The 26,902-nt window shown below is 37.5% G+C and overlaps 1 protein-coding gene across 1 annotated transcript in view; it reads left to right on the forward strand.

Moving 5' to 3' along the window:
• The window catches only part of LOC124776892 (enoyl-CoA hydratase domain-containing protein 3, mitochondrial), a 135,241-nt gene that overhangs the window by 102,313 nt on the left and 6,026 nt on the right, over nt 1-26,902 (forward strand). The window contains exon 6 of the mRNA XM_047252078.1: nt 13,389-13,503. Coding sequence (XP_047108034.1) covers nt 13,389-13,503 — 115 coding nt within the window. The remainder of the gene's footprint in view (nt 1-13,388; nt 13,504-26,902) is intronic.

The raw sequence follows: 26,902 nt of genomic DNA on the forward strand, positions 1-26,902 counted from the left end.
GGAAGAATTCTGAAAAGATACCACATCAAAAGTATTTTTCGTCCGCCAGCCAAGATTAGAGCGCTCCTTGGCTCTGTAAAGGATGACTTGGGTTTGAGGAAGCCCGGCGTGTACAAGATCCCTTGCCACTGTGGGAAGGCTTATATTGGGCAGACAATCCGGACCATTCAGGACCGATGTGTTGAGCATCAGCGGCACACACGGCTGCTTCAACCTGAGAAGTCTGCAGTGGCGGAGCACTGTCTCACCGAAGGACACAGAATGCTCTATGACAAGACACAAATGGTTGCCCCTGCATCTCGCTATTGGGACTGTGTTTTAAAAAAATCCATAGAGATTCGTTTATCTGACAATCTTCTTAACAGAGACAAGGGCTATCTTTTAAGTAAGACGTGGGACCCGGTGTTATCTGACATCAAAAAACAACGGTCTGTGTTTCGATCGTCGGAATAAAAAATTTTTTAATTTTTGACAGCGATATCTTGATTTCGCCTATTTCCACCACTGGCGGCGCGGTATGTTTACTGCGCTAGAGGGCAGTTACGGCACCTTCTCGCGCACGCATTGTGGGTCTTCTGCTGGCCTATATAGGGGCCGCAGCTTGCGCTAGGAAGTCAGTTCCGGCGAGTTCGTGCACCAGCACTCTCACCTGAAGATGGCGGCCAGATGGACCACGGAAATATTGTGTCATGAAGATGTTATGATCCGACTGCATAGCCGAGAAGAATATTATCATGGGAAATATTGTGTATAAATTCCCTGACAATGCCATAGTGATTGGGGCAGATTTCAGTCAGTCATCTGTGGACTGAGAAATGCATGCACTTAGGAAGAGACACAGGGAAACAGAATCTAACACTGTTTACTTAACTGTAAAATAGGAATCAGTGACCAGAAGGCTGCTGTAATGTCACTGATCAGCAGTCTTGAACAAAACACTAGGAAAGGTAGACAAATTGTCTTTGAAACTACTATTTTTATTACTCATGTGAAGCTGGGCCATGTTTTGTAAATCTTGACCATGTCTATTTCCGTGAAACATAGGATGATGTCTGTTCAATCAGTTCTGAAGAATTTAACAGCACTCACATGTTGCACATGTCAAAATGTGGAGTCTTTAAAATGTATAACACAAATATATGATGAGTTTGTCATACAGAAATATACTCCACTGCACAAAAGCTATAATGACTACAAAATTAGGACCAACAGGAAAAGAAGAAAATCTGTAAGAGTCATCTGAAGATGGATTTATTTTAAATACAAAACTGGTAACAGATTGTTCTAAATAAACGTTTTTGAACGATACTTGTGGCTAGCTTCTGATTTAAATTGTAAACCTTATAAATTACAGAAATCAGTATCCAAAATATGTTTAACTGGAGCAGTCATTGAATAAATGTGTGGTACTTACAAATTTTTGGATGTCAGGCATTTGTACATGTACTGAAAGGGAAATAAGCAAAATTATAAGACAAATCCAATGAACTTATCTTCCTTGGATATTATGAAGATTCTGTTACTAAAAGCATATTGATTCACATTCACCAAAGACAACTGTAACAGGCTGTGATGTGCAGTTAATCAAAATTCAAACTGCAACTTTGAGATTAACATCATTAAGAGTACCAAACTTACAATTGACAAATACACCAATAATTTTTTTTGTATTTCGTAAATAAAAGCAATATCTAACATGGTTTAAAAGGCAGTGGGACAACACAACCTGCTAATGTTGATCGATATGCAGTTCACTTGGAATTGGTACATTGTGAGAATGAGTGTACAGCGAATGTCAGTGTTGATATGGATACAGAGAAACAACCAGATTCAGACCCCTTGTGGCTGGAAATTAGAAAAGCATCAGTTCAGAAATACCAAACCCCAAATATTTTATTGGCGATTTTTACTTCTTTTGCTAGATTAGCTGAGACTAATTTGCATAAAAAAGCAATTAATTGTGATGATTGTAAAAATACAAGACATATTCCAAAACTGTGGTTCAGTGACCAATATTCAGCCTGAATGAAGTTTCACACATGCAGTGCTGTCTACCAATTCCTTAAGAAACTGCTCCACTGTTGGGTTGATTCAGTAGCCATTTGCCAGTTGGTGAGAGTGGATCACAATGGCTGAGACAATCGTAAATCCCACCAACTGTGAAGTGTGCAGTGTGGTTTGATTTTTGCTGGCAAAGGGGTCTTCAGCTGGTTAAATCCATTGTGAGTTATGCCTAGTATAAGGACCTGAAGCAATGAGTGACAAACAAGTTTGAAAATGGTGTTAAGAATTTCAAAATGGCCACACAAATGCTCATGATGAACAGTGGAGTGGCAGGCCCAGTATTTGGACCAGCAACATCGTTGATGAAGTGAACCAAAAACTTTGAAGTGATCAGTGGTTGACATCTAGTGGTCTGGCTAATGAATTCCAAAAAGTTGCTTGAACCTTAATTTATCAATTGTCATTGAACAGCTTGGATATCACAAGCTGTGTGTGAGCAGGATTTCAAAGATGCTCACTGATCAGCACAGAGGCTAAGAATGCATAGTGCATGATAGTTTTTGAAGGCCTATAGATAACATGCAGACAATTTGTTTTCCCAGTTGTCATGGGCGATGAGAAAGGGATATCATAAACCAACGCAGAACTGATCAATGCGGTGGTGCCATTCAAGTTCACTCAAATCCAAAAACGTTTAAGCCATCTCTATTCTCAAATTGAAAAATGGTGGCTACCTTCTTATGGAACAAAAAGGGCATCCTTTTGATGGATTTCATGGACTGTGGGCCAACAATTACAGCTGACATATACTGCAGTACAATTACAGTTGACATATACTGCAAAATGCTAGCCAAACAGATACATGCAATCCAAAAGCAATGCCCCATGAAACTATTGTCTGGCATAATCCTCCTTCAAACGCTGCTGCCAAAACCAGAGAGAAGATTCACGATTTTCGTTGGGAATATTTTGAGCAACTAGTGCGAGTTTTGGTGTTCTTGTAAAGATAAGTCATTTTAGATTATAAAACATATAGATTAGTACTGATTATGTGGTCAATAGGTGTATTAGTGTGCCATTTAAGTGTACCATTAAAGGTTTCATTTTTCTTTACGTAATATAGCAGAAAACGCGAAAAGACCGTACAGTCGTATTTTCTGTTTACGTTCTGCTGCAGCAAATCTATAGAATTTCGTTTAGTTGTTCCTTGCTCTCTCCAGCAACTTAACTTAGCGTACCTCTTCATTATTTAACTAGCATTTCCGGAAAGTAGTGTAAAGTTTAAGTTGTTGTTTCAGAAACTTTGCACTTTTGTTTTTGTTTACACACACTTGCGTATAGGTCAAATTTTTGTAACCATATTTTCGTGTTTATCTGTAATTTAACTGACTTATTCTTAATAAACTATTACGTTTATCATGAGTGAAAAGTGCTTGACTTGCCGTAGAATTGTTAGGTCGGGGCTTTGGTGTGATGGGTGCTGTAGTTTTTCCATGTGGGTGACTGTAGTGGCATGGGAATAGGGGAAGTAAATGAGACTCATCAGTGGTTTTGTAGGATTTGTAGTAGAGATAGGAAGATACTAGAATAGGAGGGGAAAATTGCTGCCCTTCAGGCTGAGTTAGACAAGGCCAGGGGAGATCTTGACAGGTTAAGGAGGGAGAAGGGTAAAGAGAGGTGGGAAGTGGCAACAGGCAAGAGGAGGAACAGGCATAGAACTTTGTCTGACAGCTTTATGGTGAATGTGGAAAATAAATTTGACCTGTTGCTTCAGTTAGAAGCTGGTGAGCCTCAAGCAGTTGCAGGTGTAGACAGGGCACAACAAACTTTCAGCAGCAAATTGAAAAGTAAGAATGTAGGGAAATCAGTAAAGAGAAAGAAAGTGTTGTAGTTAGGTAGTTCCCAAGGAAGAGGTGTTGGCCAACTTTTGCAGGATGAACTAGGATCAGAATACCAGGTCACCAATTTTTTTAAACCTAGTGCTGGTCTGGAGCAGGTGACAGAGGATTTAGGATCACTTTGCAAAGATTTCACTAAGAAAGACACCATGGTTATAGTGGGTGGGGCAGGTAACAGTATTGACAGAGATCCTGGGTACAGTATAGAGTGTGACCTGGCGAAGATTGCATCAGCATCGAAGCATACTAGTGTTGAGTTTGTATCTGTTCTTGGGCGCCATGACCGACCTCATTTGAACTCTTCTGTCAAGAGAGTTAATTTGGAGCTGGAACGGCTGCTCATGTCGGGTGCGGGGTCACACATTGGTGTGGTTCATGTTGATTCTCTCAGTAGGTGGGATTATACTAGGCATGGCCTTCACCTCAACAGGAAGGGGAAGGTTGAATTGGCTAGGGAAATAGCAGGAAAGTTAAAGGGGGGAGGCACTGTCATGGGTGGTAAAATACCAGTGGTTATAGGATTCAGAAAAGACCCTTTTTTAGGGTAGGGAGGACAGAAAGAAAGCAAATTTTAAGAGAGGTTAGAACTGAGACAAACCTTCAGTTTGAGAAAGAAATCAAAAAACATAATTCCAGCTTATTACATCAGCATAAACAGCCTTTGGTTAAGAATTTTCAACTGTCAGCAGATATTTTAACTCCACCCAATTTTAACTCAGTCAATGTGAAATGTCAGCTATCTTTATTGCATCAAAATATTCGAGGACTGAGAAATAAAATTAATGAATTAACTATCTGCATAGATGAATTAGAGTCTTCAAACCCAGCTGACATAATCTGCCTCTCTGAACATCATGTGACCACTGGTATAGAACTTTTAAGTGTTACAGGGTTTAGGTTAGCATCTCACTTTTGTAGATCAGAAATGGAGAAAGGAGGAGTTGCCACATTCATCAGGAACTGTCATAAATTTAAGAACATAGACATTCATAAATTTTGCCTAGAACAGCATATGGAAGCATGTGCAACAGAATTAGAATTTCACAAAAAATCCTTCATAATATTAAGTGTATATCGAGCACCTGCAGGTAACTTTAATCTGTTTGTAAACCACCTTGAAGCTGTACTGGCCCATTTAACAACCAAAAACAAAGAAATAGTGGTTGCTGGTGATTTCAATGTAGATTTCCTTAAAGACTCTCCCAATAAGAACTTATTTGAGTTAGTAACACTATCATTCAACTTAATTCCCACTGTAAAGTTCCCCACTAGGATAGCCACTTGCTCACAAACAGCCATTGATAATATCTTTATAGAAAAGTCCAATGAACAAAATTATATTACAAAACCAATAGTCAATGGCCTCTCAGACCATGACATGCAGTTCCTTCTGTTAAATGTTAATACTGAATAGGATATAAAATCTGTTAAATCTGAGCTCAAGAGGGTAATCAGTAAGCCAAAAATTTATTATTTTAGGACACTCCTCAGAGACATTCACTGGACTGATGTTTACAGTGCTCATGGCATGAATGAAAAATGTAACATTTTTGCTAATAAAGTGCTTTCCCCCAAAACTTACCAAGGTTAGAGCAAAGTCTACAAAGAAGCCATGGATTACTCGAGGAATAGGGGTATCTTGTAAAACAAAAAGAAAACTCTATCTGTCAATCCGAAACATTTCCAATGTTGATGCTATAGCACATTATAAGAAATACTGCAAAATATTAAAGACTGTAATATGGATGTCAAAGCAAATATATTACAAGGAAAAGATAGTCATATCAGATAACAACATAAAGACAATATGGGATATAGTGAAGGAGGAGACCGGTAGAACCAGACATGAAGAGGAACAAATAGCATTAAGAGTAAATGATACATTGGTGACAGATGTGTATAGTGTTGCAGAACTTTTTAACAAACGTTTTATAACTGTTACTGAAAACATGGGGTTGTCAGGTTTGGTAGCTGCTGCTATGGATTACCTTAGACCAGACATTTCAAGTAACTTCCATAATATGAATTTGACCCTCACTACCCCAACAGAAATAATGTCCATCATAAAATCTTTAAAATCAAAAACATCTAGTGGGTATGATGAAATATCAACAAATTTAATTAAGGAATGTGATTCTGAGCTAAGTAACATATTAAGCTATCTGTGTAACCAGTCGTTTATCAGTGGAATATTTCCTGAGTGGCTGAAATATGCTGAAGTTAAGCCGCTGTTTAAGAAGGGAGATAAAGAAATAGCATCAAATTTCCGTCCAATTTCACTGTTGCCAGCATTCTCAAAAATTTTTGAAAAAGTAATGTACAGTCGTCTTTATAACCATCTTATCTCAAATAACATACTGTCAAAGTCACAGTTTGGATTTCTAAAAGGTTCTGATATTGAGAAGGCTATCTACACTTACAGTGAAAATGTGCTTAATTCATTAGACAAATATTGCAGGCAACTGGTATATTTTGTGATCTGTCAAAGGCATTTGACTGTGTAAATCACAATATCCTTTTAAGTAAACTAGAATTTATAGTGTAACAGGAAATGCTGCAAAATGGTTCAAATCTTATATCTCTGGCAGGAAACAAAGGGTGTTATTAGGAAAGAGACATGTACCAAGCTATCAGGCATCATCCAACTGGGAACTAATTACATGTGGGGTCCCACAAGGTTCCATTTTGGGGCCCTTACTTTTTCTTGTGTATATCAATGACCTTTCATCAGTAACGGTACAAGATGCCAAGTTTGTTTTGTTTGCCGATGATACAAACATTGCAATAAATAGCAAATCAAGTGTAGTCTTAGAAAGATCAGCCAATAAAATATTTGTGGACATTAATCACTGGTTCCTAGCCAATTCTTTGTCACTAAACTTTGAAAAAACACACTACATGCAGTTCAGAACTTGTAAGGGGTGTCCCAAGAGTATATGTCTAATATACGATGACAAGAAGATAGAAGAAGTGGACAGTGTTAAATTCTTGGGATTACAGCTTGATAATAAATTCAACTTGGAGGAGCACACCACAAAACTGCTGAAGCGTCTTAACAAATCTCTGTTTGCAATGCGAATTTTGTCAGACATAGGGGATATAAAAATGAAAAAGCTGGCATACTATGCTTACTTTCATTCCATAATGTCATATGGGATTATTTTTTGGGGTAATTCATCAAGCCAAGCTAAAGTTTTCCGGGCACAAAAACGTGCAGTAAGAGTTATATGTGGTGTGAACTCAAGAACATCCTGCAGAAGCCTGTTTAGGGAACTAGGGATACTAACTACTGCTTCCCAATATATTTATTCCTTAATGAAATTTGTCATTAAAAATATATCACTTTTTCAACCCAACAGCTCAATTCATGGAATCAATACTAGAAATAAGAATAATCTTCACAAGGATTTAAAGTCACTTAGTCTTGTACAAAAAGGTGTGCATTATTCAGGAACACACATTTTCAATAACTTGCCAGCAGCCATAAAAAGCTTAACAACCAATGAAATTCAGTTTAAGAGAAGCCTAAAGGATTTATTGGTGGCCAACTCCTTCTACTCCATTGATGAATTTCTTAGTAAAACCAACTGATTTGTATATAAGTACAACATAACTTCTGCACAATTTCAGTGCAGTAATGTGTTCATTGAAAATTTGTGTGTGTGTGTGTGTGTGTGTGTGTGTGTGTGTGTGTGTAAGTATAATCTAACTTCTGCACCATTTCAGTGCAGTAATGTGTTCATTGTAAATAAGTATTACAGTAGTTGTATTACATGTTTATTACCTTATAAATAAATAAAAAACTTTTTTATTTTAAATTCAGTGCATTAGTATTTGTAAAATGACTCTTAGTGTTCATTAAAAATGACGATCATTCCACTTGGGACCTGTGGAATGGTACATTAGCTTGCTTGTTTTAGTTGTAAATATTTGTCATGTATTGTTGTTTTTCTGACTTGTTCCACATCCTGGAGGACCTCCTCACTAGGAATCAATTGGAATGAAAGTAAATCTAATCTAATCTAATCATCCTCTGTGCCGACCCGACCTTATACCCAGCAAATATTTCTTCTCCTTGCATTCGACTCAGTGGCTGGGTGGACAAAAATTTCAAAATGATGACAAACTCAAGACTGGCAGTACCAGCTGGTTCAGTCCCCAAGTAGCAGACTTCTACACAGAGGGGTTAAAGAAGCTGGTGCAGCATTACAAAAGCATGTAGATGTGAACAGCAATTATGTGGAAAAGTAAGATAGACATGTAGTAAAATATTACTGTCAATAAATACCTTTTCTCATGAGCTAATTTTTTTAATGACCAAATGGATCTTAGTTTTGAAATATGCTTTGTAGAAAGAAGCCTTAAATGATGAATGTAAGTCATTATTTGAATATGAGTCTTGGACTTTGACCTATTTGCCACCAGGCACGAAGGTAATCAAGTCAAAATGGGTATTCAAAGACAAATAAACTGAAGATGGTGATATAAAACTTCATAATGTATATTTCCAGATACCAGGATTGGAATTCGATGAAACATTCTTGCATGTTGTTTGTCATTCCTCACTTTGTACACCGGTAACATTAGCACCTAATAAACTTGAACTTGACATTGAACACATGGATGTTTGAACTCCTTTCCTGTTCAGTGATCTCATTGAAGGTGTTTAAAAATGACAACCCAAAAGGCTACATGGGGAAGGACGGAAAGATCATAGTTTGCAATCCAAAGAAGGCAATTTATGATCTGAACAGTCTTCATCCATTTGGAGTCAGAAGCTTGATATAGTATTGTGTAATATGAACTGGACTTCACCTCTGTAGCTGAGTGCCCAGTGTGGCTGACTGCCATGTGAGGGCCTAGGTCCAATTCCTGGTACTGCCAGGGCTTTTCCTTGATCGGAGGAGTGGTGTAGGGTGTAGTCAGCCTCGTGAGGCCAACTGAGTAGCTACCCAGCCAAGTAGGAAACCTGTCAACAACAGGGAGAGCCTACTTATCAAACAGAAAGCAAAGAGTTAGCATCCCTTCAAATGGCGCATATCACTTTCTGACTGGAAAAAAAAGAAAAATTATATATATATATATATATATATATATATATATATATATATATATATATATATATATATATATATATATATATATATATATATATATAGAGGGAAACATTCCACGTGGGAAAAATATATCTAAAAAGAAAGATGATGAAACTTACCAAACAAAAGCGCTGGCAGGTCGATAGACACACAAACAAACACAAACATACACACAAAATTCTAGCTTTCGCAACCAATGGTTGCCTCGTCAGGAAAGAGGGAAGGAGAAGGAAAGACAAAAGGATATGGGTTTTAAGGGAGAGGGTAAGGAGTCATTCCAATCCCGGGAGCGGAAAGACTTACCTTAGGGGGAAAAAAGGACAGGTATACACTCGCACACACACACACATATCCATCCACACATACACAGACACAAGCAGACATTTATATCTATATCTCACATATCCATCCACACATACACAGACACAAGCAGACATTTGGTAAGTTTCATCATCTTTCTTTTTATATATATATAGTATATATATGTAAAAAAAACAAAGATGAGGTGACTTACCGAACGAAAACGCTGGCAGGTCGATAGACACACCAACAAACACAAACATACACACAAAATTCAAGCTTTCGCAACAAACTGTTGCCTCATCTTTCCTGATGAGGCAACAGTTTGTTGCGAAAGCTTGAATTTTGTGTGTATGTTTGTGTTTGTTGGTGTGTCTATCGACCTGCCAGCGTTTTCGTTCGGTAAGTCACCTCATCTTTGTTTTTTATATATAATTTTTCCCACGTGGAATGTTTCCTTCTATTATATATATATATATATATATATATATATATATATATATATATATATATATATATGTGGATGGATATGTGTGTGTGTGCGAGTGTATACCCGTCCTTTTTTCCCCCTAAGGTAAGTCTTTCCGCTCCCAGGATTGGAATGACTCCTTACCCTCTCCCTTAAAACCCACTTCCTTTTGTCTTTCCCTCTCCTTCCCTCTTTCCTGATGAGGCAACAGTTTGCTGCGAAAGCTTGAATTTTGTGTGTATGTTTGTGTCCGTTTGTGTTTCTATCGACCTGCCAGCGCTTTCATATGGTAAGTCACATCATCTTTCTGTATATATATATATATATATATATATATATATATATATATATATATATATATATATATATATATATATATAAAAATCTAAAAGCAAAGATGATGTGACTTACCAAATGAAAGTGCTGGCAGGTCGACAGACACACAAACAAACACAAACATACACACAAAATTCAAGCTTTCGCAACAAACTGTTGCCTCATCAGGAAAGAGGGAAGGAGAGGGAAAGACGAAAGGATGTGGGTTTTAAGGGAGAGGGTAAGGAGTCATTCCAATCCCGGGAGTGGAAAGACTTACCTTAGTTGGAAAAAAGGACGGGTATACACTCGCACACACACACACACATATCCATCCACACATATACAGACACAAGCAGGTCTTCAAATATGTCTGCTTGTGTCTGTATATGTGTGGGTGTGTGTGAGTGTATACCCGTCCTTTTTTCCCCCTAAGGTAAGTCTTTCCGCTTCCAGGATTGGAATGACTCCTTACCCTCTCCCTTAAAACCCACATCCTTTCGTCTTTCCCTCTCCTTCCCTCTTTCCTGATGAGGCAACAGTTTGTTGCGAAAGCTTGAATTTTGTTTGTATATTTGTGTTTGTTTGTGTGTCTGTCAACCTGCCAGCACTTTCATTTGGTAAGTCACATCATCTTTGTTTTTAGATATATTTTTCCTACGTGGAATGTTTCCCTCTATTTTTATATATATATATATATATATATATTAGGGAGTTCCACAAGGCTCCATAAAAGGTCCAGTCCTATTTCTCTTCCATGTTAATGACTTACCATTAAATATCAGCTCCCCATCAGTTCTGTTCACAGATGGTACTTCTGTCTTAGTTGAAGATCAGGATTCAGAAAAAAATCCCAAATCTGTGATCAGAACCCTCAGTACCTTAGAAACCTGGTTTCAGCTTAATTGGTTGAATCTAAGCATATCAAAGACCCACATGATGCAGTTCAAAACCAAACAGTCAAAATGTGAACAGATTAAGATTGTACACAACAACCAAGATATAGAAGAGGTTGACTCAGTCAAATTCTTAGGTTTAAATGTAGATAAAAATTCGAGCTGACAGGCACACATTGAATACCTAGTAAACAAACTGAGCAGCTTTGCGTTCGCAATGCGGATATTATCAACTGCAACTGACATTGACACACACAAAGTAGCATATACAAGCTACTTCGAATCCATTATTAGGTATGGTATTGTCTTTTGGGGTAACTTGACAAACATAGTGCGTGTACTAAAAATACAGAAAAAAAAATCATTCAACATATGCACACTACAAATCACAAAGAACCATGTCGACCATAATTTAGAAAACTTAAAATATGAACTCTGCCATCCTTATACATATATGGATTATTATATTTTTGTACACCAGACATGAATTATTTGAGGGAAGCCATTCTGTCCATTCACATGACACTAGACACAAAGAAAATTGTATGTTCCCTACCCACCACCTCTGACTGTATGCTCAGGGACCTCAATACATGGGAATGAAAATTTGTAATAAATTAAAAGGGAACAAGTTGATGCAGATAAATTTAGATTCACTTAAAAGAAAGCTATATGAGGTTCTGACACTGAAGTGTTATTACTCAGTAGATGAATTCATGCAGTACAAACTGGAAATTGGAGTGTGATACGATGTGCCACATATTCCAAGAAATATCATTATAGTGTCATTATTATTGTAGTGTTATTACTTATTAATGCAAAAGTCATTGTAACTGTATTATAAATTTTTGACATGTCTCCTGTATGCAAACCAAATGGATTGCAAATGTACATCATGAGATGAATAAAACACAATTCTCAATTGTGCTGACCACATGCCCCTCCATACCACATCTGATGACACTATTGGCAGAGGAAGACACTGGGGTCTGTCAGGGCCAAGTGGTCCGTTTAGGGCCAGAGTATAGAACTTTAAAATGAACTGGAAAAGTCAGAATATGCCATGCATTTATTACAGAAATGAAAAGCAAATTTTATTATCTTATCAAATAAAAATAATAAATGGGAAAAAGAGTTAATGAATCAATTTGAGATGAGAGATCTTCCTGAACTCGTTAAAGTCTCGGCAACTGAGTAAAATAAGACTGAAAACAAGGTGCAGTTAGTGCTGACTGAAGCAAATCAAAAACTCCACTGGGAAGCAGTGAAGCAAAATATGAGATACATTATAGGTACAGTCAGTATAGGACAAATTTTCCAAAAAAGTGGAACAGCCAAAACTGAAGGCTTACGTGATGCTGATTGTGCATGAGACATCAAGCAACTGTGATCAATACTGGGGCATATTTTTAAGTTAATGGGGGCAGCAGTTTCATAGAATCCAAAATGCAACAAATTGTAGCTCTAACCTGAAGAAGCTGAATACATGGTTCAATCAACTACAGCACAAGGAGCAGTGTACCTTCAAGGATTGCAACAAGTGTGTTCTGTGATAATACACAAGTGTGTACATCACACTCAGACAATATACATTGATGTGAGGCTCCACTATATTTGTGAGCTAACGACTGTGGGGAAACTGCATAAGGTCAATCAGTACCAACAAGCTGCAAGCTGACTTTCTGATAAAGACTTTTCCAAAGATTAAGCATCTGCAGTGTTGTCAAGCTGCAGGACTTCCATAGTTCACAGATTAACATCTTGGGAACTTGTGGTGGTGTTGGGAACAATTTAGTTTTCTGTGCTGACATCTTGTACTAGCTTATTGTTTTCACCTTCAGTTCCTCTTATAATTATAATGGAATAAATACTTTGATTACCTGTGTCCTTAGCAACATTTTGTGTGTGAATTTAATTTAGTACTAACAAGAGGAGCTATTTGGACAGGCCCTCTATAATTTTCTTTATACTTATATGATATTAAGCTCATTGCTGGGACATCAGTTCCATAAAGAAATGCAGGACAATTCTCAAAAAAAAAAAAAAATCCCTTTTGAAGGTTATAAGATTTGTGGGTACTGTCAAATACAGAACATTTCAAGTTTATATCATTGGTAGTTGCTTGCATAGCGTAGTCTTGCAATTGTGGATAGCACTTGGAAATTTTCTAATTTTTAAATAGACATGCACCATACTGCTGTAGGCAATTGATGTCTGGTCGCTGAGCTCGAAATCGTGTAAATGTGAAGAAAATCGAAGATGGCCAGTCTGTAAGATCTCATTGTAAGTAAGTTTTATATTCTCTTGAAAGGACTGTTTGGAGTCAATATCCAATAGGAACAGATATTTTGAATGTTCTTGCTGTGGAAACCTTTTTAATTTACTCTGTTGATGTTTATTATTCTTGCAGAAGAAGAAGTGAGGAAGATAGTGGATTCAATATGTAACAAAAGTCGTGCTGTCATTGAACTTGGCAAGAAGTTTTTCTATCAGCAATTGGAAACTGATATAAGAACTGCGTACAGGTATGTATTCTTGACTAAACCAAAAGGAGGTTAAGCAAGCATCTAGCACTAGCTGATTGATGTATGGTATAGAGACACACATATCAACATATTTTAGCTAGCCTTTGAGCTGCTGGGACTTTGTCTTATACTCACCTTCGCAAATCTACATACAGGTACAGACATTTTCATTATCATTGTACATATTCTATCGATTACATCAATAGATTAGAAAAAGGCATTTAATTAACAAATACCTCTGATTTTTTGTTTATGTACAAATGAAATGTTGTTGTTTAAATAAATTTTGGCTTGCAGCTGGTTGTCATTTAATTCATTGCATGATATTTTAACTGGCTACCTGCCAGTGATCTTCATGTGAGCCACTGAAGACAGACAAAGATTTGCTCTGTTCCAACGTATATAACACACTGTGAGTATTGTGCTCATACATCAAAATTTAAGTTGACAGACAGACCACCCTTCCCGGCTTCAGTGCCATAACTTGTGGAAATGTGGAATCAGCTGTCCTCTGCATTACTGCGTGCCACAGCCATTGGTGCACTCTGTTGTCCTCAATTGGAATAAATCATGAAGATGATGGAGTTCCATGCACCGTTGAATTGAATTGAATTTAATTGAATTTTATTTGATCCTGTAAGATTACATCATGTACAGTAAATGTACGTGTAATATAGGACATGTCAAAGTATTAAAATTCTTTATCAATTATTTTTCTACACCTTTAGCTTACATTTTTACATCACTGATAATGAGTAACAATATATACAAATTTAATGGCATAAGTATTCTGCAACACTGTAAAACTCTTTTTCAATCAGATAGTCTTTAAGTTTCTTTGTAAATTCATTGTGAAGTACACTATCTTGCAGGGTTTTGGGCAGACTTCTTAGTAGTCTGATACCAGAGTACTGGGGTCCTTTTTCTAGCATTGCCAGTCGGTGGGGTATGCTCTGTACTTCATTCTTCTTTCTTGTATTGTGGGTGTGTACACTAGCATTTGTAATCCAGTCCTCACTACCTTTTGTGATGTACATTATTGTTTTGTATATATATAATGATGAAAAAGTTAAGATACCTAAATTCTTGAAACAGTTTCTGCATGTTTCAGAGGTCTTTCTTCTTAAAATGGTCCTAATTGCTTTTTTTTGTAATGTGAACACTCGTTTTGTCTCTTGTTTGTTTGAGTTTCCCCACATCGTCACTCCATACTCTAAGTATGGTTCGAAAAGTCCATGATACACTGTACACAGAAGGTTCTTGTCTGAATACTGTGATAGCTGCATCATTAAGAATATGACAGAGCTCAGTTTCTTACAGACATTATTAATATGTTTTTTCCATTTCAGTTCATTATCCACAAGAATACCTAAGAATCTAGCAGATTCTACTTCTTCCAGCCTTGTTCCGTCAACCTCTAAATCCATGTCTACAGCCTTTTCCTTGTTTTTAAACACTGCATACATAGTCTTTTTTAGATTTATAACCAGTTCATTTTCCAACAGCCATTGAGCTGTGACATTTGCAGATATGTATGCTCTTCTCTCAAGCTGTTCCATATTTTGGTCACTATTTAGTATTGTCATGTCATCAGCATACAATATTTTCTTTTCTTCCTCCTCAACACCTATATCACTAACAAATACATTAAATAACAATGGCCCCATTACCGAACCCTGCGGCACTCCATATTTGATGGATTTGGTTTCTGATTGGTACGAGTTTCCTAATGATACATACTGCTTGCGGTTGCACAAGTATGATTTTATCCATTCACCTGGTTGCCCCCGAATGCCATAGTTGCTTAATTTTTGTATCAGCATTTCATGGTCAATGGTGTCAAATGCCTTTGAAAGATCCAGAAACATTGCAGAGACAACCTTTTTCTCATCTAAGGACTGTAAAATGTATTCTGTTAGACTGACAATTGCTGATTCTGTAGATTTACCCTTTCTGAAACCATGTTGTGAGGTCATGAGAATGTTATGTTTGTCCAAATAGTTAACTAATCTGGTATACATAAGCATTTCTAGGATTTTTGAGAAACCTGATATCAGTGAAACTGGTCTGTAGTTGTTGGGATCATCCTTACACCCTTTCTTGTACACTGGCACTACCTTCGTTATCTTCAGTTTTTCTGGAAAAATTGCATCTCTGAAAGAACAGTTTGCTATGTTCAGCAGTGGTGTTATTATCTCCTCACATACCAGCTTTATTACATGATTTGATATTTCATCATCACCAGCTGATTTCTTGGACTTCAGTTTCTGTATAGTTTTCCGCAATTCATCTTCCGTGACTGGTCTTAAGAACATAGTACTGCATGATCTTCTTGGTACCTTAATACCCTTCTGTTTTTGACTATTTCTTTCCAATTTTAGGTTTTCTACTACACTGATATAGTTATTATTCAGTATGTTTGCTATTTCCATACCATCTGTGACCACTGTGTTGTCTACTTTAATTGACCTAATACCTTCTTCTTTGTTTGACCCATCTTTTTCCTTTCTTTCAGCATTGATTGCCTTCCAAGCTGCCTTTGCCTTGTTTTTTGAGTTCGCTATAGTGGTGTCAATTGCTCTTGCTTTCGCTTCTCTTATTGTTTTTCTATACTTCTTTTTTAACATTTTATAGTTTTCAGCTTCGCCCATCCGTCTCACATCCTGAAGCTTCCTTCGCTGTTCTAGTATTTCACTCGTAATCCACTGTGTTTGATCTTGATGCCTTTCTTGTCTCTTTACTTTGGGAAATGCTACATTAAAATGGTACTTAATTGTTGAAATAAATGCATTATATTTTTCATTTACACTTTGGGCCTGTAGGATTTCATTCCAGGTTTCCTTACTTAACATTGTTCTAAAGATGTTGATATTTTGTTCACTGATGATCCTAATTTCTTTGGTTGTTTGTTTTGGTTCTGATACTGTGTCATTACTTCTGCAAAAGCTGATTAGTTGTCCATGATGATCAGATATTTCTGTCTGAACTACATGTGACTCATAGTAACACATATTAGTAATTATGTTGTCAATAATTGTCTCACTTTGTGAAGTCACTCTTGTTGGTGCAGTTATTGTCACTTTCATGTTATGCTGTATTAACAATTCTTCAAAATCCTGTCTTATTTTTGTGTCTTTTCCCATGTCAATGTTGAAGTCCCCACATGTAATAAGATTTCTCTTCATATTCATTCTCAATAAGCTAGCAACTTTTTTTAGAAAGATGCTAATATTGCCACATGGTGACCTGTACACACAAAACACTCTAAAATCTTCTGCCACTATACCAGTAACTTCAAAGTCTTTTTCTCTAGCTATGGGAAATGTAGCAGCTTCACTGTTTACATTCTTTGAAAGAGTACCTGTTTTAATATATATACAAACGCCACCACCCTTATATTTAGATCTGCAGAAGTAACTAGCTAGTTTGTAGTCCTTTACTGCCACATTATGTATTTTACTTTCAGTTAGTCCATGTTCACTTATGCATAATATGTCTGGTCTTACTTCACTCAGGAGTACTTCTGCTTCTAATTTTTTGTTACCAAAGTATTGAATATTTTGATGAAGTACTTTTATGTAATTTTTATTTTGTTGGTTTACATGTTGTGAGCTGTATTCTGGGGCAAATTCTTTAGTATCGTCTTTTTTTGTATGGTGCTTATATTTTTCTTTTCCAGCTGGAGTGTATGATTTTTCATCCCCTTCAGGCCATATTAGTTTCCCTTGCATCTAATGATTTTGCAGACATCTGCAAACATTCTGCTGAACGTTACAGACCCCAGTCTATTTAAATGCAAGCCATCCTTCGCTAGTGAGTTTTTACATAGGAATTTGTTTGGGTCTATAAAAATTGCCCCAAGACGATCACATTGTTCTTTAAGAGCACAGTTTATTTTGGCGATATATTTTTCACTCACCGACCTTCTGTTTATGATTCCGCTAAGTATCAGACGAGATCCTGCATACATATTTCTTGCAGTACGAATCATGTTTCTTGTTTCGCTTGCCATTTCTTCCTCACTGCTGCTCCTTAACGAATTCGTCCCAACATGTATAAACACCCCATTATAGTTATGTCTGGTTTCAGAATCTGGTTCTGTAGTATCTTGTCTTGCATTTACCATATTTTTAAAATGTTTACCGAGTTGATGCGTTCTAATGCCAGGTCGTACGTCGATCTTGCAATTGGGGACAGCGATATTCTTCAGCAGCGAATCGCCAATTATTAAAAAGTCATTTTCCTTTTGTTGCGTATCTGTCGCCTTGTTTTTCCTTTTGCTGTATGTCACCACCTTCCATTTATATTTATCTTCCGGTTTTTGGCTTACTGAGTTTACCGAGACATCAACGGGAACACTTGAAATGTTGTTTTTAAAGTACGATCGGTCATTCGTATTTTCGCGATCTTCTTGCTTTTCCATTTGATGGCTTTTACACACACAGGACTTCTTTTCTTGTATTAATGTATCGTTTTCTTTCTTGATGGTTGAAAGTTCGGTTTTTAATGCCTCAATGTCACTTCGTAGTAACTTTATAATTTCATTTTTTGTATCAACTGCACTTACAAGATCGGCCGTTTCGTCACGTAAACAACCGTGACATGTCCACGGAAAATCATCGCTGACGAACTTTAGATTTACTTTCGCGCACTTTTCGTGTAACCAGAAGTTGCATTTGATACACAGAATACCCTTCATCACACGCTTTTTACATTCTCTACACGAAGAACTGTTCATTTTTTGCCTTTTTAACGAGAGAGAAGCGTCACTACACTTTCCTATCCAACTGGTAGCCACTATCACAGTTCATCAGATTTTCCTCCAGGCATATTTCTTCAGATTCCTTAATAATTGAGTCCCAAATAGATGTTGCTGTGGTCAGACTCAGAGTTCTGTCATACTCCATTGAATGTCAGTGAAAGTACAGTGTTTGGCAATAGCAGGCTTGCTTGGTTGCAAAAGATGAGTGCACCATTGATGTTCAGTGCAGCATTCTTTCACAGTGGGTGTGCTCTGTTCTGTGTATGCCATACCAAAGTGACAAGGTATTTTGTAAATTCTGCCCATCTGCAGTAACAAGTCATTCTCTACCCATCTCAAAAGATCTGCAATCTTCAATGGTGGATGGAAAATCACTTTCACCTGTAACATAGAGAGTATTGGATTCTTGCTCTTTTAAACAACATGTTGTCCACAAAAGGAAGAATAGGTAAAGATTTTGCAACTTGTTCTCCTCTTTATCCATTTCCCGATTCTTGGTTTTAACTGAAAGTGCCCTGTTAATCTGCTTCATGGAATACCCATTTTTTTCTGAACACTGTCTTTAGATGGGCGAGCTCTTCAGGCAAACTATGTGGATCTGAGACAGTGTTAGCTCTGTGTATGAGTGTTTGAAGCACATTCATAGTTTACAGTGGGTGATGACAACTTGATGCTTGCAGATACAAATTAATATGGGGAAACTTATCGTTAACTGAATGCCCTGAAAGCCATCATTCTTTCATCTAACGAAGACATCTGTGAAAAGCAGACAACTGTCTTTCTCTAATTCCATACTGAATCAAATGTTGTTATGAATGGAGCTGAAATGTGAAGGAACACCCTCAATTTGTCTTACCCATGAGGCCACACTGTAAAAATATCATATACATACCTCCAAAATACGGTTATTTTAAGGGCAGATGATTCAGGTGCTCTCTCCTTGAAATCCTCCGTAAAAAGGTTGGCCACCAAGAGAGGCATAGGACTACCCATGTTGACACTGTCAGTCTGTTCGAAATATTCTTGATTGAACATAAATAGGTAGAGGATAGAGCATGTCGAAACAAAACAGCGATATCTGCTTGATGCTCTTTGCCAATTAGCACCAAAGAATATCCTAGAGGGACTTTTGTAAAAAAGTGATACTACGTAAAAGCTAAACTGCCAGAACTGTTAAGACAGAGAGCCCCAAGTCTGTTGATAAAGTCAACTGGGTTAAGGATGTGATGTGGGCAATTTTGTGTCAACAGTTTCAGCAAAGAAGTGAGATGTTTGGCTAAATAATATGTATGTGCTCCACTAGTGCTCACAGTTGGATGTAATAGAATACCTTCCTTATGAAATTTTGGAAGGCAGTATTAATCTCTTGATGATCTCTTGAGGTAAGAACGAGGAATTCAGTAGTGCAGAAGGTTTCTGTTGCACACATCCTGTATGGTCATAATCAGTCCTCCTATAGATAGCATCATTTAGCAGACCATACATCTTATCATCATATGCACTATGAGGTAACAAAATGGTTGCATTACCTGTCTGTATAAAGTAAGGGACTCAATTTTGCACCTACACATAGAGCATCACCTTTAATTAGTTTTGTGAATGGTGTTGAAGAAGCCGTAGGACACCTTCCTTCAGATGCTGCGCGAGAACTAAGAAGGGTAACTTGCCATGCTCTTTTGAAAGCTCCTCCTCAATGTGGTAACTTAACCTCTGCAGAAAGGGCTGCACTATGAAATCTATTAGAGGGCACTGATGTAGTAGTACTGAAGGCTGACAAAGATAGTATGACCCCATGGAGAAGACAAATTGGAGTTTCTTCACCATGTCAACTCCATTCACAACATTGAATTCATTATGGAAATAGAGAGAGATGATTGTCCCCCGTTTTTGGATATCTTGGTTAGACGAAGAAATGATGGCCGTCCAGGGTATTCAGTTTATCATAAGCTTACTGATTTGTATTTGTCATCACCTGTCAGAAACTATGAGCCTGCTTACACAGAGCTCACACTGCTTCAGATCTAGATAGTTAGCCTAAAGACCTCTCCCACCTAAAGACAGCATTAAGAAAAAATGGATATTCCACCCAGGAGATTAACAGGCACTATCAGTTAAAACAAAGAATCAGGAAGTGGATAAAAAAGAGAACAAGTGGGCAAAATATCTACCTTTTCTTCCTTTTGTGGCCAACATTTCATTTAAAATAGCAAGAATCTTCTGTAAATTTCAAGTGAAATTTATTCTCCATCCACCCTCAAAGATTGCAGATCTTTTAGGATTGGTGGAGGATGTCTTATTATTGCAGAAGACCAGAATTTACAAAATACCTTGTCAGAGTGGTATGGCTTACATATGACAGACCACACTCACTGTGAAAGAATGGTGCACTGTATCAAGCATGGACAAACAATATTGTTTGCAGATGACCCTAATGTACTGATCGCTGACAGGTCACTAGATGCACTAAGAGAGAAAGCCGAAGAAAGACTTAGTAGCTTTATGAATGGGCAAGCTGAAGAAACACTTACAAGCTTATATTAATGGGCAATGAAGTCACTCCTAATAAAAAGAAAACAAGCACTATGAACTCCTAGATAAAAAGAAAGCCAGATTACAACAACCGGAAAATAAATAATGAAGTCATACAATGTGTGGAAAGCACAAAATTTCTGAGAACGCATTTTGATTGTCAGTTATGGTGGGAAAAACATGTAAAAATACTTGGCAATAGAATTTCTTCAGCATTGTATGCCCTCTGAATTCATATGTCTGTATGTGATATTTCATGTATCAGATCAGTAAATTTTGCTTATATTCATACTGTTATTAACTATGACATAATTTTTTGGAGAGTGAATAAGAAGAGTATTCATGTTTATTTAGGCTATGAAAAGTATCAATGTGTTTAATGACCAAGAGCAGAAATACATCTCACTGCCTCATTCTTTTTAAAATGCTGGGAATATAAACCGTACCTTGTGAATATATGCATGGAAAAAAAATGAAAAAAAAATTGACCGCTATGTTGATAATTGCTTAGTATAAAGTTAAATTCAGTGGATTTTATTGTAGAATGTCATCATATTACATAACAAATTATCACAGCATATAAAAGATGTAGATACCATCTACTTTTTCAGAACAAAACTGATGATTATTTACAAAATAAAAGTTTTTATGTAGTAATGGAGTACCAAAATTAAAACGGTTTACCTGTTATGAGAAGTACTGTTTATAATGTGTATATAGAATAATAATTAGCTAAGCCACTTAAAAAAACCAAATGTAATTAGATTAACAAAATTCATTGCAAATTATTGTATAAGGAATCAATTGAAAGCCATAAAAATTTCAATGTTTTACATGACAAAATTCTTACAATATAAATTGTTTTACAGTTTAATAAAGCTACCAATCAGTCATGCAAAAACATTAATGTTGGAGTTGCCTTGTGCAACCAAGCAAGTTCACTATTTCCAAACACTGTATTTCCACTGGACGTTCAATGGTGTATGATAGAACCATGATTCTGACTGGAGCAACATCTTTTTGGGACTCCCTTATTAAAGTCTCCATTGAAATATACCAGGTGAAAGTCTGATTGACCATGATAGTGGTTACTAGTTTCACAGTGCCTGGAACCCTATCATCTCCATGATTTTTTCCTAATTGAAGATGACAGAGTGTGCCAATGGCCATGGTGGGCAGCAATGCAAAGGACAGTTCCATGCCTCCACCAGTACGGGCACCGCTGCCAGGAAGTGTGCTCCAACTGTCAATTTGAATTATGTCGCATGTGTTGAATACCTGCAGTATGCAATATATGGCAGAATGGAGCAAGTCTTCATCAGTCTTCAATGGCTCACCCGAAGATGACCATTATGTGGCCAATTGAAATATCATGCAATGAATTAAACAATGACTGGCTGTAACTTGAAATTTGTTTGAACATGTAGTTTGCTGGGGCAACTTACAAATTCACATGACACATTGTTGACACTTAATTATATTTCTTCGTGAGGTACAAAGATGACATGAAAATGTCTACAGATGAAAACAAAATGTCCATATAAATATTAACATTTTAGCGTCAATCACAGGCAGGGGGAGTTGGAATTACTGCCATTGCAGTCTAAATATCATTCTCCTGACATTGAAATTTTATGGCTCCTTGCTGGGCTGGTGCTTCATGTGTAGCTGTTGTTCATAGATTTGTAATAGTGTATATTCAAGTTTGTTCTTTGATTGGATAACATTTGAAAAGGTTTTAAAACTTAAACAAACAAATAATGGAAAAAGTATATTTTAAAATATATTGGTCACAGGGCTTGGGGAGCAGACATATGGAGGCTTTGTATTTAAAAATACTAAATGCCATTCACCATGAGGTAATTGGTCTGACCATGGGGGCATTGAGGACGAACTCCTATTCCCAGCCTCTTTGCCAAGGCTGACGAGCCATCACTTCACATTAGGCGGCAACTGCTCATTGTGCAATAGACATACAAAATCTTTCCTTTCACCTTCATACCACTCCATTTTTGGCCTGTCGTTTGCATGAATCTTTAACATCTGATGGCGACCAGTGAGGCCTTTTGTACCAGTGCAAAGGATTACCTTTTAGACATGGATGTGGTAGGTCAGAAATGGCCATGTGAAGAAAGAAAGAACTACAAGTGTCATTCTTAAGTCTGTTTTCATCTCATTTTATGTCAGCACTGCAATATCTCTGAAATACATACAAATGGTTCAAAACAGTGTGATATCCCTGGCTGCTCCGTACCATTCACTGGCAGTGTCTTCAAGTATTGACTCCCAAGTATGTTTACAGTTTTCAGTGTTTATGTATATGCAGCCCTGGAGGTGCTGGAGCAAATGAGTCATCAACAAAGCAAGAAGTTTCTTATCTGATTCAGCTGCCTTAGTGCCTTACAAGCTTTGCAACAGATGTACCCAACAGAGACAATGATCCATTTAATACAGGATAAACTGTTCCTTCTCCAACAGCAGGGGAAGCAGGTGTCATTCTGCTGTGTGCCAGAGCATGTAGGAAGTTGGTAAATGAGATAGCAGTTGAAGCAGCTAAGGAGGCCTGTGAGGAACACAGTGTGGCTCTATTTACCATACTCCTGCAGGCTGACATCTTGATGTTGAGCCCAAGAGCCATGTAACTGTCTGGGGTGGGGTAGCAAGGCATAAGGAACAATATGCTGCACTAGCCAAAGAATACCTTATAGCTTTTTCAGAGATGCTCTTCTCTGCAAGCATTTCCACGATTTTATCATACTCTCCAACTACTCACCATAACCCTTGCTTTATTAGATTGCATTTTATATTTGTACCAGAGGCCAGTGCCTAATGTGAGAGGGTACCTGCCCACTGTTTTAGCTAATGATGAGATGAGTGTCACAAATAGAGGTTTGCATCTGGCATTTATGCTCTCTCAAATTGCTTGGTGGATGTAGTTCTACAAAATTTTTGCAGACATCAGTGCTGCCACTTTGGATGGGTGAAGCAGATGCACTTGACTTCTTTCACGCTCAGTTGAGTATTCTGTGCTAGAATGGCCTGTCTACTCCAATTACCCGACCACTGCTCAGTCCTCTGCTGCAGCATCATGATGGTTGAACATGAGCCTAAGGCTAGGGTGAAAGTGAAACTGGATTCAAAAGAATATGTTGTAAGGGCAGAAGAGTGTGGCCGTAGCCATGTTTGGGAGAGATTTTCATTAGTGATGATAAAAATGGAAATCATCCTGACTAAGTTTAGTTTGGTAGGTGCTCTGCCATGCCTGCAGAACTCGACAGAGTTTAAGTTATGAAGCATTATGGGTGGAAGTTGCAGTACAATAACTAAAATGTGCAAAGAAATGTGAGCCAGAGAGCTTCATGTATTTACTTAAAAACTGGGGGAGGATTTCACACTTCTTGGCAAGAGCTTGTAAACGTCTTTTCAGAATCTCAACTTTGTACAGCTCCAATGTTTTGCCTGATCCTACAACAATAAGATGAAACCTTGAATGACAATCCAATTAAATATGGGTGAGTGTGATTCCAAGCATTGTCCAGGCCATAGGTGTGAATACCTGTGCATGTACAGTGGTTGTGTGGACCAATCCATTTCGAAAAAATTGTTACAAATCTATTACTGCAAAGTTTGTTTATCAAAGTTAGGCACTTCTAAATATGGGGTTGGTGAGAACTTATTTTTCTGAGAAGAAAAAATCTGGGGAATTTATTAAGAACCATATTACAGAAACACTATTTAATTTAGGAATAGGTCCACAGCAGTTTAATAAGATTTCATTTGTCATTAACCTAGGTGCTAATACATCCAAGGCATCCCAGTCCTTTCAGCATTATGAATGCATTGTTATTTAATGTAGGAGTAAATCCGCAGCAGCTTAATAAGATTTCATTTGTCATTAACGTAGGTACTAATACATCCAAGGCATTGCAATCCTTTCAGCATTATGCATGCGTTTCACATGTTTTGTTCACAGTCCTGAAGCACAGTTTTGATGGCAGTTGTTTGAAAAATGAGGTTGCGATGGTTTATTCAGCAATTTATGCTACCAGTGATGCTATCCGTTTCCTAAAGAAAACTGATATAGACAAGCTCAAAGCAGAAAAGAAAGCCAAGGTGGAACAAAAACTGGTTCAAATGGCTCTGAGCACTATGGGACTTAACATATGAGGTCATCAGTCCCCTAGAACTTAGAACTACTTAAACCTAACTAACCTAAGGACATCACACACATCCATGCCCAAGGCAGGATTCAAACCTGCGACCGTAGCAGTCGTGTGTTTCCAGACTGAAGTGCCTATAACCGCTTGGCCACACCGGCCGGCCAGGGTGGAACAATTTGTTTAGAATGTTACAGTCTGTAGTTAGGCAATCTGACAAAATCATGGAAATGCTTGCAGAGAAGGACATCTCTGAAAAACTTATTGTTTACAGCAGCAACAACAACAGCAACAACAAAAGAACTCATAACAATTTTGCACCTTTCAAAGTTGCAACAGAAGTGCTTGAAGGTGAGAACTGTCCCAAAATTAAGTTTGTTCGTTTAAAAGTGCATAAACTAAAAACTCATTGCAGTGCAGAGCTGACAATACAGAGGTACGTGTAAATTACTATATACCCAATTTTGTTGTTTAATAAATATTGATTGTACAGAAAATCAAATTTTACCTGTAAACATTATGAATTCCAAAAGGAGTGCAGTCTCCATATCATAGAGGAGAAAGTTGAAATTCAGACATGGCAAAATGTAGCAACATATCTGTGGCCAATCTTTCACTTATTAAAAAGTATGTCCACTGATGATAGAAATAAGATGTTAAAAACTCTGTGTCAGATTTGTGATGAATTATCTATTCCAAGTTAGTTAAATTATAATGTGACAGTAATATTTTATTCAGTTTTTCTGATATCTGTAAATAATTATTTATGACTGGTGAGAAAATGTCAGACACACTAAAAGTTTCTCTTTTCAGAATGACTAGCCTGTGGGCCATATGATATGCAACCTCCTAGTGAGGTTACTTTTATTTAACCTGAATGGATGGCAGTGATGATGATTATCTGGTTGAGTGCTGGATGCGTAATAGTAGTGCTGACTGGTGTAGCACAGTGGTTAGCACACTTGACTCTCACGAGAGTGACTGTTCAAGTCTATTTCTGGCTATCCAGATTTACATTTTCCATGAGCTCCCTAAATTGCTCCAGGCAAATGCCAGGATGGTTCCTTTGAAAGGGCATGGGCGATTTATTGACACAGCTCAAGCTTTTGCTTTGTCTGTATTAATCTTGATGTTGATGGGATGTTAAACCCTAATCTTCCATCCTTCCTTCATAACAGTAGTCCATTTCCCAAGTTATCTAATTTAGCAAGAAGAGTGATTTGTGTCCAGCCACAGATACATGTAGCAAAAGAAATTTCCATGTGGTAAGGAACCATATGATGCACAGGCGAAGCAGACATGATCTGAAATGAGTCGATGACGTCATCAGAATTCATTTTAATTGCAGTGCTAACACAGAATAATTTTTTGCAAATTTATTTCTGCTAGATTTATGATTTCTTATATGGTAAATTCATTTTTGTAAATTTGAATTAGTAAATCAGTTGATACACTACTGGCCACTAAAATTGCTACATCACGAAGATGGCATACTACAGACGCAAAATTTAACCGACAGGAAGAAGATGCTGTGATATGCAAATGATTAGCTTTTCAGAGCACTAACACAAGGCTGGCGCCAGTGGCAACACCTACAACATGCTGACATGAGGAAAGTTACGAACCGATTTCTCATACACAAACAGCAGCTGACCAGCGTTGCCTGGTGAAACGTTGTTGTGATGCCTCGTGTAAGAAGGAGAAATGCTTACCATCACGTTTCCGACTTTGATAAAGGTCGGATTGTAGCCTATCGTGATTGCGGTTTATCGTATCGTGACATTGCTGCTCGCAATGGTTGAGATCCAATGACTGTTAGCAGAATATGGAATTGGTGGGTTCAGGAGGGTAATACGGAACACCGTGCTGGATCCCAAAGGCCTCGTATCTCTGGCAGTCGAGGTGTCAGGCATCTTATCCGCATGGCTGTAATGGATCGTGCAGCCACGTC

Source organism: Schistocerca piceifrons, chromosome 2, assembly GCF_021461385.2.
Source record: "Schistocerca piceifrons isolate TAMUIC-IGC-003096 chromosome 2, iqSchPice1.1, whole genome shotgun sequence".
Taxonomy (NCBI): Eukaryota; Metazoa; Arthropoda; class Insecta; order Orthoptera; family Acrididae; genus Schistocerca; species Schistocerca piceifrons.